At 59.3% G+C, this 17,123-nt stretch overlaps 2 protein-coding genes across 9 annotated transcripts in view; one reads left to right on the top strand and one right to left on the bottom strand.

The window, feature by feature from the left end:
• Positions 1-1,431: 1,431 nt before the first annotated feature.
• Positions 1,432-7,723, top strand: LOC112907551 (protein DGCR6). 4 transcript variants are annotated; one of them, XR_003232787.2, is made up of 6 exons: positions 1,441-1,628; positions 1,711-1,871; positions 5,709-5,809; positions 6,033-6,142; positions 6,609-6,749; positions 7,171-7,723. XR_003232787.2 is itself a non-coding variant. In XM_025982774.2 (5 exons), exons 1-5 carry the CDS (start codon positions 1,519-1,521, stop codon positions 7,252-7,254), a joined length of 597 nt encoding a protein of 198 aa, XP_025838559.1. In that variant the 5' UTR covers positions 1,432-1,518; the 3' UTR covers positions 7,255-7,723. The 4 variants fall into 4 exon arrangements, 2 of the variants coding, with proteins under 2 accessions (XP_025838559.1, XP_025838558.1); XR_011994735.1 differs by having other exon boundaries at positions 7,152-7,723; XM_025982774.2 differs by lacking the exon at positions 6,033-6,142 and having other exon boundaries at positions 1,432-1,628.
• Positions 7,724-8,183: 460 nt separating this feature from the next.
• The window catches only part of PRODH (proline dehydrogenase 1), a 30,753-nt gene continuing 21,813 nt past the window's right edge, over positions 8,184-17,123 (bottom strand). For all 5 annotated transcript variants that reach the window (XM_072723521.1, XM_072723520.1, XM_072723523.1 and 2 more), the window contains 8 exons: positions 16,833-16,912; positions 16,045-16,126; positions 14,620-14,712; positions 14,386-14,532; positions 13,423-13,598; positions 12,280-12,378; positions 8,839-8,927; positions 8,184-8,767 (listed from right to left, as the gene is read on the bottom strand). In XM_072723521.1, the coding sequence (XP_072579622.1) occupies positions 8,580-8,767; positions 8,839-8,927; positions 12,280-12,378; positions 13,423-13,598; positions 14,386-14,532; positions 14,620-14,712; positions 16,045-16,126; positions 16,833-16,912 (954 nt within the window). In that variant the 3' untranslated portion in view covers positions 8,184-8,579. The remainder of the gene's footprint in view (positions 8,768-8,838; positions 8,928-12,279; positions 12,379-13,422; positions 13,599-14,385; positions 14,533-14,619; positions 14,713-16,044; positions 16,127-16,832; positions 16,913-17,123) is intronic.

Here is a 17,123-nt window from a genome sequence, read left to right as displayed (position 1 = left end):
TGTCACCATTCTTCAGCTCATGCCACAGAGGCATTACGTACTGCCCTTCTCCCCAGGCCCAACCTGCCCCACACACCTTGAGCCACCAGCCTGCCCAGACGACACCAATCCAGCCCCGTCACTCTGACTCAGAATACTCCACGGCACCCATCCACCTGCACTAGGACTTCAGGGGTGGGCTTTCCCAAGAGTCCGCAGACAATTACCCTCCTTTTGAGAACTAGCTCTTGGCTGGCTATTGGATCTTCATAGAGACTGAGCACTTGAGTATGGCCATCAAGTTACCATGCCACCCAAGCTGCCCCTCATGAACTGGATGCTGTCTGATCCACCAAACCATAACACTGGGCATGCACAGCAGCACTTCACCATCCAGTGGAAGTGTACAGGTGTCACTGGGCCCGAGCAGGCCTTAAACACACATATGTTACATGAAGAAGTGGCCCAAATGCCCATGGTCCCCACTCCTGCTACACCGCCTTCTCTCCCAGCCTGCACCTATGGCCTACGCAGGGAGTTTCCTATGCTGATGATGGGGGCCTGGTTTACAGGTGGCTCTGAATGATACTCAGGAAATGGCTAGCAACAGCATTAGGGCCCCTCTCCCCTAGCATCCTCGGAGGACAGTGGTGCAGGGAGTCCCTTCCAGGGGGCAGGACTCCCAGCCGTGCACCTGCGGGTGTGGTGCACTTTGCTTGAAAGTAGAAATGACCAGATGTGCCATTGCCAAGGGGTGGGCTATGCCCAATGGCCTGGCGGGACGGTCAGGGACTTGGAAGGAACAGGACTGGAAAACTGGTGACCAGCTTGGGGAAAGAGGTGTGTGGACGGACCTTTATTGAGTAGGAAGAGAGAGAGAAAAAAAGAGATGCATGTCCACGGTGAATGCGCGGCCACGGGCGACATCGGCAGAGGCGGGCTCCAGGCGCCGACGGGACGGAATGGTCCATTCACTGGACTCCGGGCAGCCTCTCTGCCCAACCAACCCGGTCACTGTCATTGCTCGGAGGGCTGGGGAACAAGGGGCCGCGGTGCAGGGACGCAGGATCTGTGCACAGAGTCCGCAGAGCCGACGCCCACTCTGCAAGGCTGCCCTGGGTACGAGCACGGAGCGCCGGGCGCCGGCAGCCGACACCAACGCGAGCCCTCGCACCCCCGCGCCCACCCGGGACGCGGCCGGGGGGCGGGGCCGCACTCCGAGCCGGCCGGGGCCGCAGAGCGCGCTTCTCTGAAATCTCGCGATATGGAGGCTGCGCGGTGACGCCTCTGAAGTCGCGTGGGGAAAAGGGCGCGGCAAGAGGCGGCGACCGAGAGGGACCCCGCCCCGCACCGCCGCGGAGGGGGCGGGCTGCGCCGCGCCCAACTGTCGTAAAAGGGGCAGCGCCGGACGTGGCTGTCGTAAAAGGGGCGGGGCGCGCCGCTTTCAAGACGGACGTAACGTGGGCGGGGCGCGCCGCCCTCGGGACGGACGCAGGGGACGCGCGTCGCCCTGGCCGGGGCTGGCGGGGTTCGGGCGCCATGGAGCGCTACCCAGGCTCCTTGGACGAGGCTGTGGATGGGGCCCGGCAGCAGGAGCGGCACTACCAGCTGCTGTCCGCGCTGCAGAGCCTAGTGAAAGAGCTGCCCAGGTGCGCGGCCGCGGGGCGGGGCGGGGCGGGCGGCGGAGGCGGCCCCGGGCCCCGCCCGCGCTCACCGCCCCTCTGCCCGCAGCTCGTTCCAGCAGCGCCTGTCCTACACGACGCTCAGCGACCTGGCCCTGGCGCTCCTGGACGGGACCGTGTTCGAGATCGTGCAGGGGCTGCTGGAGATCCAGCACCTCACCGAGAAGAGCCTGTACAACCAGCGCCTGCGGCTGCAGAACGAGCACCGAGGTGCGCCCCCGCCCCCCGCCCTCCGCCTCCGCGCCAGGCCGAGCCCCCCCTCCCTGGGGGTCGCCCCGGTGGCGCCCCGAAACGTGACCAGGTCAAAGGTCAGGAGAGTGCTAGCGCCCTGGTGGTGACGGAGGCGCCGGCAGTTCAGTCTTTTCAGCCGCACAGTCCCTCCGGGCCTCCCCCCGCCGGGTGCCGGGACTTGCCCGCGCGCCCGCTCAGTCCCCCGGCAGGCCCCGGGGTGGCGGTCGGCGGTGCGGTACGGCTGGAGCCCTGACGGTCAGACGCCCCCCGCACAGAGAGCGCGTAGAGCCCCCTGCAGGATGCCCGCTGCCACCCTCGGGACCCGGAAACGTCCTCACTTTAGCCGAAGCCTCGTGAGCCGCGGCCCCTCGCAGGCGCCCCCACTGAGGGGTCTCGGGGAGCCCTGCACGGTGTGCTGCGCAGCTCTGCCCCATCACGTTTTCCCACCTTTGTTGTTTTTCCCAGCTTACTTATTAAGAAAAAAGAAAAGTTAGAACATTTGGTACAGGGTAATGTTAGGGTATCCTCTCCAGTTAGATTCAGGAATCAACATTTTGCCAAAGCTCTTGACACCCCTGAACATAAGCAACACCAAGGGCTTCACCGAGAGTCTTCAGCGTCCCTCTAGCCTGGGGTTTTCAGCGCAGCGCTGCCTTTTGTGGCTTGAACAAGTCTTAATGGTAAGACAGTATGTTGTTGTGTGTTGCAAGATGTTGAGCAGCATCCCTGGCTTCCGCCCGCGAGAGGATGGTGGTACGTACCCACAGTGACAGTCAGAAACGTCCCCAGACATCCTTGGGGGTCAGCCTCGGCTCGGGACTGAGAACCATGCTCCAAAGCAGGAAGGCTCCAGCGTGAGCGCAGCGGAGTTGTCCTGGAAACTTACTCATCTCAGGGGGTCTTCTGAGCTTCAGTCCACAGTCGCATCATCCAGCCAGTCGCCAACCGTGGCTTTGTGAGGCCAGCCTGGGTTTATGCATTGCGGTTGGTTACTTTGGCCTCTTCTGGTTCTGGGAAAGAGCCCCATGTACCCTGGTATTGACTTTGTGAAGGGTTCTACTTGTAGGATGTCCCCCTTTTGGACCTGTCGGGTTGCTTCCTCCTGCTGTCGTGGAACCATCTCTCCACCCTCTGTGTTTCCTGTAAACTGGACAGCAGGTCTAGGCATGATGATAGGCAGCTTAAGCTTTTGTGGCCAAAACTAGTGTGTGTCTCAGGAGTGGACATGGGGTTGTGTTGAATCCCTTTTTCTGCATCTATGGAGATGATCACGTGGCTTTTTGCTCACTACGGTGAGTTACACTCATTTCTTTCATTCCTGGGATAAACTGCATTCCTGGGATAAATCCCATTTGGTCAGGATGTATTACCCTTTTTGCTTGTGTTGGATTTGATTTGCTAAAATCTTGTGAAGAATCTTTGCCTCTATGTTCATAATGGACATTGTAGTTTCTTATAACATCTTTGGATGGGGTATTAGGGTAAGGCTGGCTTCATAGAATGCATGGGTCACTGTTTTCTTTCATTTTCTAGAAGAACTTTTATGGAATTGGTATTACCTTTCCCCCATAGTTGGAGTGACTGTCTTTGCAAACATCCCTGTTGAGGTGTAAGATGCATACGGTCACAAATCCAAGGTACGTAGCTCATTATTCTTTGTAATGCTCAAATTGTGCCACGTTTGGTCGGTGGGAGAGCCCTGAGGCTGGCTCCCCTTTACTTTTGATGTGTCCCCATCATTCTTGGAGCACTTCTCTGCTTTCTGGCACAGGAAGGTGTTTTCTCATTCTTATCCCTGCCTCGGCTCACCTCCAGCTTCTGCAGCAGCCTCCCATCAGGATGAACCTTCCCCTTTGGCCACCATAAAGCTTTCCCACCTCTCCTGCCTGTGCTTGAGTCTCTGCCAAATGCAGGCAGTGGTGGCCGCTTAATCTTTGCTGTCAGTAAGTAATTCCTGTTCTCCTTTGGGTGATCTGTGTTTCTCTCCACAGAGGTTACTAGTTCAGAGAGTGAATAAGCACTCAGATTAATAAAAGTGGAAGGTGGGCAGCAATTCTTCCACAAAATCCTGGCTCCTTTTAGTGGGTCGTTTTTGATAACCCTCTAGACACTTTGCTACTTGTTCTTTGGAAGTTTCGGGCGGGTTTTAATGCCACCAGCAGTGGGTGAGCACCCTGTGGCTTTGGCTCTCTGCTTTTCCTTCCCCCTTGACTGAGCAGGTGGTAGCGATTGGCTCCTGTTGCTTTCCTTAGTCATTGCTAAAGCCAGGCCCCTTCTGCCTGGGCAGTGGCCACAGCTCTCTTCTCACCTATGGTTGCCCACTCAGTGGAATTTGGGATTTGCAGCAATGTTTGATAAACGGAGTAAAGGAGATGCCATATCCCAGGTGGGATGGGAGGAAACAGATAAGGCAGGGATGTGTTCTCTCCTTATAAACATTAACCAGAGAGCATCTTGCTTGCCCTGTCTCAGAAGACCCCCTGAGATGTCTTAAGTGTGGATCTTGGTTTTAAACTCATTTAAGGTGATAAATGCCGTTGTTGAAGGTTCATCCTGATGGGATGCTGATGGGATGCACAGGATGCCAAGAAACAGGAGATTGGGAAGTTTCTGGGCACAGGAGGTGCCAAACCCTTGGCGAAGACATAGCGTTTTATTTGTGTTTCCTTATAGGAGACATCTGGCCACTTGATACCGGTCTAGGATTTGGGCCACGTAGTTTGGATTCTGTTGTTGGGTTTGGTTTTGGTTTTGGCCGTTGTTTTGAGAGAGAAAAAGCGGGGGAGGGAGGTGCAGAGGAGAGAGAGCATTTTGAGCAGGCTCCATGCCCAGTGCAGAGCCCAACCCAGGGCTCGAACTGTCGACCCTGAGATCATGAACTGAGCCAAAATCAAGAGTTGGATGCTTAACTGACTGAGCCACCCAGATGCCCCTAGGCTGTGTAGTTTATTCTATTTTGTAATTGGTTTCTTTTCATTCCATGATATCTTTCTTCTCTGACCAGTCCTAATAGAGTGGACGGTTTTGCTTATATTTATGGTGTGATTTAACGATGACCATGGGAGCTGTCCTCAGTGGTCTTGGTGAGCCCCTCTCCAAGCAACACAGATTCCCCAGCACAGGGCCTCTAACGGCTCATCCCATCCTTGGGTCTCCCAGAGTTTGTACCTGCCCTACTCCCTCAAGGCACTAGGAATGAGATGGGACAGCTCTGCCCACCCTGAAGGGCAGCACTGAGGGACTGACACTAACACGCCTCCATGAGCAGAGGCCATGCCATGCTTGGGCACAATGACTCCTCTCCTTGCTGCCCTCCGTTTCCGGAGGTTGCCTGGGTGGTGTCCTGGACATCTCAGTGAACACCCCATGGGTGATGGGCAGCTCACACCCAGGACTACTGGCCTGTGGCCATCCAAGCCCAGAAGCCTCCAGACTGCAGTCTCCTACTCTTCTTGGTCTTCTGAGCACTGGCTGCAGCTGTGGCCCCACCCCCTATGCCAGCCTGTCCTGTCTCACCCTCCCATGTTGCCTTGTACCCTCCAGAGTCCCCTAGATCCTCGCTGCTGGAGAAAGGCTCTGCCCTGGGTATGGGCAAGACTGAGTGGGCTAGGGCACTAGACATCCCCTAGAATCTCACCCAGCTTCTAAGCAGGGCTTCAGGTGGGCTGGGTCATCAGGCAGGGCTTCGTGTCTGCCCCTTGGCCTGGCTGCCCCATGGTGGGACAGCCAGGATAGGTGCCAAGGCAAGAAGTGTTCCCTGCCTCCCTCCATCTCGCCCATCACCACCTACTGGACTTCTCTGGTCTCCTCTCCTAGTGCTCAGGCAGGCGCTGCGACAGAAGCACCAGGAAGCCCAGCAGGCCTGCCGACCCCACAACTTGCCCGTGCTCCAGGCAGCTCAGCAGCGTGAGCTGGAGGTGAGGTTGTGGGCTGGGTGGGTACCACTTGGGCTCTACTAACTAGGCTGCGGTGAAGAGGGCTTAGGGCACTTTGGGAACTGCTGGTTTCTCTGGGCCTCCGCTTGGGTGGGTCATTGGAAGCCTGAAGAGTCCCCAAATGTGGCTCTTTACTGGGAGTTGGGATGTGGCAGGACCAAGTGGAGAGTGTGTGACCCCCCTGCCCCCCCCCCTTGCTTCCCAGGACTGTAGCTCCTCAAAGGGCTGGGCCTGTTCAGGGCAATGGTGGGATGAGGGGACCAGCCAGCAGAGGTTCATCCTGTTCCCAGGATGCTCAGGACCACCAGGAGACCCGTATGTAACCAAGAAGCCATGGGTGGTGGGGGGTGCATGGAAAGACTTCTGCAGGGTCCCAAGCAGCCCAGGGCCAGGGTGCACAAGGAAGAGGTGCCTAGCTGGGATCAGCTGGCAGCTCCAGGGGGAGGGAATATATACAAAGGCCCAGAGACGGTTGGCAACTTGATAGTAAACAGAAGTAGACCTGGCATCTGGCCAGCTCGTGTGGTCCCAAGCAGTCCTTTCTGGGCAAGGCCTGGACAGCAAAGGGAGGACACCTGGCTGGAGGTCCAGATGGGAGAGCATCCCTGTGGGGCAGCTGAGGCTTTCTGCAGGGCTCAGTGTGGCAGAGAAGGGTGCAGTAACGGCACCGTCACTGATCTTGGAATGGGGAACAGGCTGGAGGAAGTGGCAGCCCACCGATGTGTGTGAGGCAGTGTGTGATGGGCAGGGGGCTGAGCCCTGAGCCGCCCTCCCCGTGCAGGCTGTGGAGCACCGGATCCGTGAGGAGCAGCGGGCAATGGACCAGAAGATTGTCCTAGAGTTGGACCGGAAGGTAGCAGACCAGCAGAGCACACTGGAGAAGGCAGGGGTTGCTGGCTTCTATGTGACCACCAACCCACAGGTCAGTGCCTCAGTCCTGCCCTGGCACAGCCCAGGGGATGCTGGTTCCCAACGGCCCAGTTCCCTTTGGGGTTTTATCCATGAGGGGGGGGCCGCAGCGGGGAGGAATTAGTAAGGCAGGTCCCACTGCCTCCGCCCACAGGAGGGCGAGCCAGCTGGCTGTGGGAGCATCGTTCACTTTCTCCAGGCCTGCTGCTCACAGGGCCCTCACTGGTCCTCCCTGTGCGCTGAGCCAGGGCAGCGGCAGGCCTTGGTGCGGGGTGATGTCCCTACTTCTGTCCCTTTCTGGCCAGCTGTGGCCAGGATTCACTGGAAGTCAGTCCCACGGGTTCCTTGCCTGGCGCACTCGGGAAACGGGGCTCCTGCCAGGACAGGAGAGACCGGTGTCATTCTGGTCTCACAGCAGCCCTTCTGCATCCCAGGAGCTGACACTGCAGATGAACCTGTTGGAACTCATCAGGAAGCTGCAACAGAGGGGCTGCCAGGCGGGCAAGACAGCCCTGTGATCAGCTGGGGTCTCTGCCAGTTACCTGCTGCCCGTCACACCTGAGAGACAGCTTTGTCCCTCTGTCACCGCAAGCGGCAGGAAGCTGAGTGGAACTTGTCCTCCTGACACCTGGCCACCACCTTCCCAGCTGCCTGCAGGAGAGGTCGACCGTCTGCAGAGAGGCCAAGTGGACCCTGGTGGTCAGTACCTGCCACCCACCTTTGTCTGAAGCTAGGATGGTGGTAAAGGGAAGAGCGGGTCTGCTCTGCTGGCTGTACGCCCCAGACCTCAGGGGACAGTGGAGCTGGAGGTCCTAGCACCTTCTCACTCCACTGGGCACATCCTCACCTCTGCCATGCCCCTGGTTTCATGCTTGTTCTGGTGTCAGCCCCTTCCTTGGCAGGTGCAGCCCCCTAAGTAAGTGGGAGACAGTCCAAGGCCCAAGGCCTGTGTGGCCCAGAGAAATAAAGGTATCTCAGTGTAGCCTGCATGTGGCTTGTGTGATAGCTCTGTGGCACCTGCCATGACAGGGCCCTCACCTGGTAGCTCCACGGCCTACGGAGGAACCAGCAGATGCCCCCAGGCACTAGGACCACATCTAGGCCGCTCGGAGAGACTGGAAGTATGTGGGCAGCCAGGAGTCTGCTCCTGTCAGAGCAGCAGAAAGGCTCTGGGGTGGAGAAGCACCAGGCCCACCCCTAGGAACATCCTCCCTGCACTGGTCTGGGCCCAGGGACCCTGCTGTCATCCTGGGGTGTGAGTGTCCAGCACCCCAGGTAGCCTAATCTGTGATACAGCCTGAAGGGAGGTATGGGTGGGTCTCCCCCACCCATGGTGGGCCGGGCCCCAGGGACACACGGTGCCAGAGGGGCAGAGCCATCAGGGCCACTCCATCTTTGATGCTGATCCCACGGGAAGGCGCGAGAGAGAGCACTGCAGGCATGAAGCTGAGGGCTGCAGCAGTACTGGTTTATTGACCAGGCCAGCTCCCTAGCCCGGCAGTTGCCCACCTGTGGGGCTTAGGGTGTGGGCTGGGTGAACCCTGGCTTACAGGGTGGTCCTTGGGGTCCAGGTTCATGGGAGCAGGCAGAGAGAAGGGTCGTGTGGAAAGGCACTCCTTCCTGACAGTCCCCAGTAGCTCTGGCAGGCACCAGACAGCCCCTGCATGCCCACATCCCAAGCAAGCGCACGGAGGCCACTTCCAGCAGGTCTCACAGTCTTGGGCATAAAAAGGTGAATCCACATGAGGCTGGGGTTGGGCTACGGCTATGGCATTGGGCTGGGGGCCCTGGGAAGGGCTGGAGGTCAAGTCTGAAGGTGGGTGACGCCAGTTGCCCACAAACGCTAGGCTGGTCGGTGGAAGAGGCTGCCTGTGCGGATCCTCCGCTTGAGCTCCTGCCACAGCAGCTGCCGCTCCCGCCAGGCGCCCTTCATGACGCCGCTGTTCTCCAGGGCACGCCGAGATAGGTAGGGCAGCACATCCATCACAGGGCCATAGGGCACGTACTTGTACACAGGAAACCCGGCCTGGCCTGGACACAGGCAGGAGCAGTGAGTCCCAGCCCTGGACACCCCGACCCTGTTCCCCAGAGGCCTGGCTCACCTAGTGGGAAGCTGATCTGGTCGCACATGCCCAGTAGCTGTCCAAAGTACACCTGGCGATCGGCAGGGTACAGGCCAAGCTCCTCCATCCTATAGACAGACGAGGTGGCAGGTGAGCCCCTGCCCCAGTGCCACTCCCAGATTCTCAAACATACAATTTAACCTCTATCCCTTGCTGTCTGGGGCACAGGTGTAGGCTCTGTGCCGCCCAAAACCCTGCCCTGCTGGTTCCCACCTCAGCCTGTGGCCACCAAGTTCCCTCCTTCCCCTGCCTCCTGTCCACCCTGACCTCTGTTCTGGTGCCCTGCCCAGCAAGGCAAGCCTGCCCCAAGGTGTGGCCTGGGGAGGCTCTCAGAGGGCCCCCCCGCCCCGGCCCTTCCTGAGCCCCTCTGCTTCAGGGACACATCCCCAGTGTCTCCCTCCCACCGGGTCTCTTGTCCTCCCCTTGCTGGCTGCTCCGCACCGTAGAGCAGCACCAGCCCCTGGAGGCCATGGATTCTTTACAAGTCAGCTGATCTATACTGAGATGGGCTGCAGGTACTGAACACACATGGAATTTTGAATTCCACATCAAACTGGAAAAAAGAATGCATTTTTCCGAAATACTGAATACAGGTAATATTTTGGGTGTTCTTTGTGTGGCTAATGGAACATTTCTATAGTGCTCAGATGTTGGGGTGGGTGGCCCACCCAACTCTGTCGAGCGTCCTTTCCTGTCCTCATACCTCCCCACTCACAGGATCTTACCAAAATTCCCAGGGTTTGAAATGTCTACTGGCTGAGGATTCCCATATTTTTACCTCCAGCTTCCTGTATCCACGTGTCTGCACCAGCGCTCTGAAACCTCCCTTTGTCCTTCCACCTCCAGGCATGTTCAGCCTGAGTCCTCCTCCTCCCCACGCAGGCTGCCGGCCCAGGAGTGTGCACCCCTGGCTCTCAGAGCATTGAGGACACCTCACCCTGGCATGAGGGTCATCCCACTGGCCCTTTCCCTCCTTCCCTCAGAGTCTGGCTCCAATGTGGGGGCCACACAGGCTAAAGCGGGCCACAGTCTCTACCATGTTGTTCTGGTCTCCAGTATCTGTCCCCCGCTGGAACACGAACCCTATTAGAGCAGGGCTGCCACACTACTGCTGCCCTCCTGACCTCTGGTGGTGGGACATTCCAGTGGCTCCCACAATGACCGCTGCTGACCACTCTCCACACCCTCTGCCCTGTGACTGCAACTTTGTCCAGCACATGGGGCCCTCCACCTGCCATCTGGGCTAGGCCTCCGGACTTATTTGGCCACGAGGACAAGAGCAAATATGATGTGGGCAGAGGTTTGCCCTCTCCAGGGCTTCTGGAAGCCCGAGACCACCATGTGGCAAAGCCCAGCCTATCGGAAATTGGACATGTGATGCGGTCCCCTTTGCCGCCCCTGCCAATGAATGAAGCCATTTAGGGCCAGTCAGGCTTTAGCTGACCACAGATGCAAGACAAACCCACAGAATATACTGCAGTTCAGGTCTCTGAGTTGTGAGTTGGTTTGCCACTCGGCCAAAGCTGACACAGGCTATCAGACTGAGATCCCTGGTGTGGAGTTAGAGACCCGTGCTGCTTCCTCGGGGAAGGCGAGCCCCAGCCGCTGCAGGCTCCCTGGCCCCCCGAGCAGGAGCAGGGAGCTGTGCGGGGAGCCTTCGCCGTGACATCCGTGGAGCGAGTGGTACTTGGGAGCCTGGCACGGCCCCTGGGGGCGATGAGAGCGCTCGGCTGGCACTCAAGCCGGGGGAAAGCTGTGTCCAGGGCTGGGGGCCGCCCCTGCTAAGATGGTGAAGATACACAGCTCTTGGTGGGAAGGTTCAGAAGACAGGAGAAAGGAAGCCCTTCTGAGGGCAGGTTCTGACTTAGTTGCACTGCCCTCCGCGTGACTGGTGTCTGAGTGGACTACCTGTGATCCCCACTGGCGGCCCACCGAAGCTGCTGAGTTCATAACTGAGACCCGGGAAGGGGGCACCGTCCACACCGCTGACTCCCACGGGGGCCTGCCCTGTGCAGGGGCGCAGCTTCCCAGCTGCCCTGCCAGGGGCAGGGGAGGCTCTTGGTGTACATCGTCTAGTGGTAGTGGAGGACCCTGGTGCCCGAGGGGTTCAAGCTTTGATCAAATCTCCATCACAGAGTAGTATCTTTAAGTCTAAGGAAAACCAGCTTTTAGGATTTGCAACTTAATCAGGTATCTGTTTTAAAAGTCAGGCTACGACTAATTTTTTTGTTTCTGCACTGAACACAGAAGGTGCTCCTGACCCTGTGACATCCAGTGACAAGGACGGGGCATCCGAGGCAGGAAATGAGCACCTGGGAAGTCCCTAGGGATGGAGGGAGGAAGACAGAACAGTCCTGTCCAGCTGGGACGCCACTCGGCCCCCCAGCCATCCCAGGGAAACAGCCACACCACCCTAGTGGGGACTCTTGCAAGGGAGCCTCGCCACAGTATGCATTCGGCCCGGGTGGCACTGGTGGCCTCGGCGCTCCTGTCCTCACCCTGATGGCCGTGGCCACTGTGCATTAGAAATCATGCTTGTCAGCGGTAGTTTCAGGCTGTGAAAAAGCTGTGTGGTCACAAGTGGAGAGTAAGTGCCGCGTCCCCGAACGAGTGTGGAGCGACCAGTGTCAGCTCATCAGGAGGCACCCTGAAGGCACCCAGCCTGGCTGCGCCCCGCTCCAGCTGCACCCTGCCCCGGCTGCTCCTTCATCACCCCTTCCCGAAGCCTGGCTCAGCCCCAAGCCTTGAGCACCCTGCTCTGCTCCTGGGAGAGGCAAGGGCCGGGAAGGCCGCTGCCACTATGCTGGGGGCCTCAAGCCCAGGAAGGTGGCAACCGGGGTAGACAGAATTGCCCCCACATGGTGCTGCCTGGGTTAGGACAGAAAACACAACAGGGGGATGACACTGGGGTATTCGTGAATTTACCTCACCTTATTCCTCTATCTGACTTGTCTGGATTCTACCAAAGTTTTGCTCCACAGGGCAGGCATTTAAAGAGAAAACAGACTATATTAAATTCTAAATGCAGTTTAAAGCATTGAAAGAAATTCTTTATGAGTGAGATGATGTGCCAGCCACCTCCTGAGGGTGGCCCACGTTACACGCTGCACTTGGGCATGGCAGTAAGCTATTTAAATCACCTAATGAGACCTGGTTTTCGAATTCACAACTTCAATAAAGCGGGTACTAATTTTAAAAACCAGAGTAACTGCCGGCAGCCTTTTCTACTGCAGCGCCAAGGCCACTCGGGCCTGGGAGGCAGGGGCCCGCAGGACACCAAAGCTGCCGCTCCAGGTCGCCGCACAGACGTTACCCTGTGAGTACCACCGCGTCTGGCAGGTCGCGACACGTGCTTCCATGGCACTCATCCCGAGCCCCTCCCCGGCTGGGGAGCACTAGACTGCTAGAGGGGGTGCCTACCTGCGCAGCGTGAAGTGAACCGTGTCTTCATTGTGGGAGGCCACCATCACTTTGGCCTTGCTGTTGTGCTTCAGCTCCTCCAGGACATAGTTGAGGCACCTGAGGGGAGTGCCACATGAGCCCCCACCTGCAGAGGCCACAGGCAGGCCCAGGGCCATCCAGCAGGCCCATTCCTCCCAAGCATGGCCACAGCGGTGGGACCAGGGCTACACCTGTCACTCCTCAGCACCTCTTGGGCAGGAAAGCAAACAGCAGCTCCTGGGCTAGATGTGTGGCAGGGGACTAGCTGGGGCAAGTCCCAGTGCCCCAGGCACCCATGACTGGTGTGGCTTCGCTTCTGGGAAGCGGTCCCCAAGGAAGTGAAAGGCCTGGGGGGCGGTGTGAGGATGCTACCATTTGGCAGTGACGGTGTATGTCCTCGGACACAGCAACTCCATGGCCAGGAACGTGCCACAACTGTGTCCTTGCCCGTGAGTGCACGGGGGCAAGGTAGGTGCCGAGCCACCCAGAGCTCACAGAGATGGGCACCCTGCTGGCTGTTGGGTTCACGCCTCGGGCCTGCACGTGACACAGGAGAATCCAGATGGGTGTCACATGGAGAAGCAAGGGCACAAAGGATGCATGATGCCAGAGCTGGCGTGAGTACACCCCTGGCACACCGGGGAGCTCTAGGAAAGCAGCAGGGCGCTGCCGGCAGGGGGCAGGAGCCAGGGCGGGCAGACACCCACGGCCTCCTGGAGAGAAAGCACGGGCTCTGCATGTCCTGCTGCACGAGTGTCAGCAAGGCCAACAGACCAGAAGCAGGTGCACAAGAGCTGACGACTCTGTACCACGAAAGGCAGGAGGGCTGCTCGGGGCATCTCCCTGGTCCTGGGTGTGCACGGGAGCTGGCGGGGGACCTGGGCCAGTTTAGATTTATTCAGTAGACTTTTCTGTACTAAAAATGCACCTTCATAGTTCTGGGAAAGGGTAGACCAAAAGCAGAGGAGATCATCAGTTCCGGCCTCAAGCATAATGTTGGTCCTACAGAGGCTTCTGACTCGCAGGCCTGCCCCATCTTCAGATGGGGGTCACATGGGGTGGGTTCCAGCAGCCCTGCCCAGGAAGCCACGAAGCCCTGAGGGCCCAGGAGGGCTGGCGCACCTGTGGTACATGGCATTGGTGGCCTCGTACGTAGGGTTGATGGGGTCCTCGTAGCCGATCTCTGCGGCGCGGGTACGTTCCTGGGCCATGTAGGCACCACGCACTAGCTTGGCCCCAAAGCACCAGCCTTCACGGCGAGCCAGCTCCACGTCCAGGGTGACGTTGTCATAGGCGTCCTGTGGGACCAGGGCCGCAAGTTGACAAGGACCAGGATGATGCCCCCCCTGGCCTGTCTGTTCCCTAAGACCCAGGTGCCCCCAGGGTACAGTCACCGTGAGACCGCAGGGCCAGCAGGAGCTGCCTAGCCTGCAGGGGCTTAGTGGGGCTGAGAGACAAGCACAGGTAAGGAAGGCCTGTTGACCTGTCTCTAAGAAATGAGGATTCCTCTGTGTGGCCTGGGGACAACCTGGGGACAACCTGCCAGGGGCCGGTCTAGGTGCCAGCAGCCACGGCAGGCTCCAGGGTCTCCTCAGGCTGACTGGGGGGCAGGGGTCCTGCATGCTCGGGACATCGGCCCGGATCCCACGCCATGTCCTCCAAATACCTGCCTGATTCCGGAACAGCCCAGCCCAGGTCTGTGTTCACCGATCCCACCCTGAAGGGACCCCAGGCTCCCTGAGGTACATGCCAAATTTTGAGCAAGTCTTTGGGGGGGGGGCGGGTACCAGTGCATTCAATCGGATCCTCAGAGGGACCCGAATTAAAAAGTGGCAGGAAAAACCCGTGACTTGTGAGGCCTTCGGCATGCGGGGATTACAGCACATGAAGCGGACTGTACAAAGCCCCCCCCCCCCCCGCCTCCCTCCTACCCCTTCTACACCCATCTGGGACCGGAGGCCCACAGAAGGGGCCGGCACACAGCTGGTGACAGGGTCCTGAGCCTTTCTTCCTGCTCAAGGCCTCCTCCCCAGCACCAGCAGGCCTCGGGAGAGGCCGGCAGCAGGCAGCAGGCAGGGCCAGTACCTTGAGGTAGCACTGGTACGTGTTGAATATGAGCGGCTTCTCCACGTTGAACTTGCGCTGCATTTCCAGCGTCAGGCGGCTGATGGCCGGCTGGAAGTACGTCTGCTCGGCGTCCACCATCAGCCTCACGCCCATCTCGGCAGCTTTCTAAGAGGTGCAGGGGGGGACGGGGGGTTCGACTGGGGTCCGGTAAGCCAGGCACCCCCCTCTCTGGGCATGCTCAGGGTCCTCGACCTTGGCCAGGATGTCCATCCTCTGCAGCATCCTCGTCAGCTGCAGCTCTTCCTCCTCAGTAAACCGTGACAGCAGAGGCTCCAGCTGTCCTGTCTGGGGCGGCGTGTAGTCAGGCTGCAGCCGGGCTTCAAGACCCTACCTGCCCAAAGGGCAGCCCCCTGCCCCGTGTGCAGGTCTCACCAACACCCAGGGCATGGTCCCCAGGACCAGCAAGGCCACCTCATCCCCACCGCCCCCCTTCCCTGTTTTTTAGTAAAGATCAGTGCCCTGCCCCGAGGCCACATGGTACCCCAGAACGTCACTGCCAGCCACCACCCTCTGACTCACAGGGCTAGCCGCCTCAGGTCAGGCCTGCACCCGAGGTGTCTGTTCCCACAGCCTCCCCAGGACCCTTGCAGGACATCCCCCTCCTGCCCCCAGACAATGGTAAGGAAGTAACCCTTGACCCATCCAATCACCCAGGACTCAGCTCCCAGCAAGGAGAGGGCTCGGAGGAAGAACTGCGGCTACAGGGAGGTAGGGACAGCTCGCAGCGGGGACAGAGGCACCATCCCCAGACGGTGGCCTTCCCCTGAAGGCTCGTACAGCACCGGGCCCCATGCCCATGACCATGCTAGCGCCACATGCCCACTAACACCTGCCCAGGGCACTCCTGGAGGGGCCTTAAGCTTGCCCCTCTGCTGGCCCTGTGTCTCAGTTGGGGGATGGGCCCTCAGTCCACTGGGGCCAGATGCTTGTGGAAGGCACGGTTGGCGGGATGTTTTCCCAAGGTGCTTCTGCTGCTGCTTTACAGCCCAGCCTGACGGGGGTTTTCAAACAGGGTGCAGAGTCCTGGCACCTCCCACAGGCAAGAGGGGCAGCAGGGAGGGGGGCTCATTCCTCTCCCTTTGAACACAGGCTGGCCTGGCGATTTGCTTTTCACACACACAACTGGGCCCAGGTAACGCTATGGGATGCGTGAGGCTAGGCTGGAAAAGATGCTTCCACCTGGCTTGGGCGGGGTGGGCATGACACTCACCCTGGGAACCCAGGCACCGCACGGTGAGGAAGCCCTGCCCCACAGCCAGCACCACCCGCCGGCTGTGTGAGCAGGGCCCCTGCACAATGACCCTAGGCCCCACCACCCTCCGAGAACAACCACAAAGGAACCAGAGCTGCCGAACCGCGCCGGCGATAATAGGATTACTGCCATTTCAGGCCATCAAGGTTTGGGATGGCCCGGCATGCACGGGTAGATGACATGGGTCTCTGTGCCCCTCTGTGGGGCACTCGGGGATCTGTCCTCTTCCCCCGGACCATAGGGTGCTGTGCGGCCAGGAAGGACAGTGCTCCCTGCCAGCCGTGGCCCCAGGGTAAGGGACAGGGAACATTCCCTTCTCAGCCCTGCACCCCGATGAGACAGGGCTCAGGGGTGAGGGGTGCCACCTGCATGTTAGGAACCACCAGGTGCTTGGAGAGCTCGGTCCTGCTGTCGATGAGGCTGTTCCAGTCCAGCAGGTCCAGGGTGCTGCAGGAGAAGCTGCATGAGCACAGGGGCGCCAGGGCCTATGGGGGGGGGGGCAGTCCTCACACCAGCCCACACCTTAAAAGGGCACCCCAAGCCCAAATCCCACAGAGCCCGCCTCGGTGTTCAGTTCCAAAAGACAAATAAAATGTTCACATTGTCCTCTGTTTACAAAATGGAAACCTAAACCACAACATTCTTGCAGTGGGGTGGCGGGGGCTGTTACAAACCCAGGGTAAACGGCAAGAACAGCGTGGGCCATTGCAGGCCTGGGAAAAAGCCAAACGTGGGAGGCCCCACGTGTGAAGGGGCAGCTTCTGCAGCCCAGGGGCCCTGGTGACCTCAGTCCCCTCGGGACCTCAGCTGCCATGACCCTCCTGCCTGCCTGCCACACGGGTCCCAGGAAGGGCTGAGTGTGGCACACTTACTCCAGGACCCAAATAATTCTGTGAGCAGCGCTGCCAGCCCAGGGGTGCTCCCACCCAGCTGTAGTCCTGCCTGGCCCTGGCCTAGCCGCAGCCCCGGCCGTGCAGACCCCAGCACCGTCAACTCCGGCTGTGTGTCAGGGAAAAGGCCCTTCGGCACTGTCACCCCAGGCCCATGCTCTCCAGGAGGGCACCCAGGACTGGGAGAAGCCAGGGGGCTCTGCAGGAACCAGAGCTGAATCGGGTAGATGGTCCCGAATTCCCAGCTCGGGGGCCACGCTTACCCAGACACGCCCAGGGTCTCCGCAGTGAACCAGTTCTCAATCTCCGTCCTGGAGGCGATGCCCATCTTTGCCACACTTTCCTTGAGAAATGAGAAGGTGCCAGTCCTGGGTACCTGCCCTAGTCCCGTTCACTAACACTCCCTGTTCCCCCGGAACGTCCGTGTTGCTCTTTTGACCTTATTACAGCATTAGGGCAAACGGGATCCAGTTCGGGTTTGTGTTTCTGCTTCACAGACAGGTCTATTCCTTCCTGTCCCTAATGCCGCTTCCCAGACCCAGAGCTCTGCAGCA

This window comes from Vulpes vulpes, chromosome 10 (genome assembly GCF_048418805.1).
Source record: "Vulpes vulpes isolate BD-2025 chromosome 10, VulVul3, whole genome shotgun sequence".
Taxonomy (NCBI): domain Eukaryota; kingdom Metazoa; phylum Chordata; class Mammalia; order Carnivora; family Canidae; genus Vulpes; species Vulpes vulpes.
This window is presented reverse-complemented; position numbering and strand designations above follow the sequence as displayed.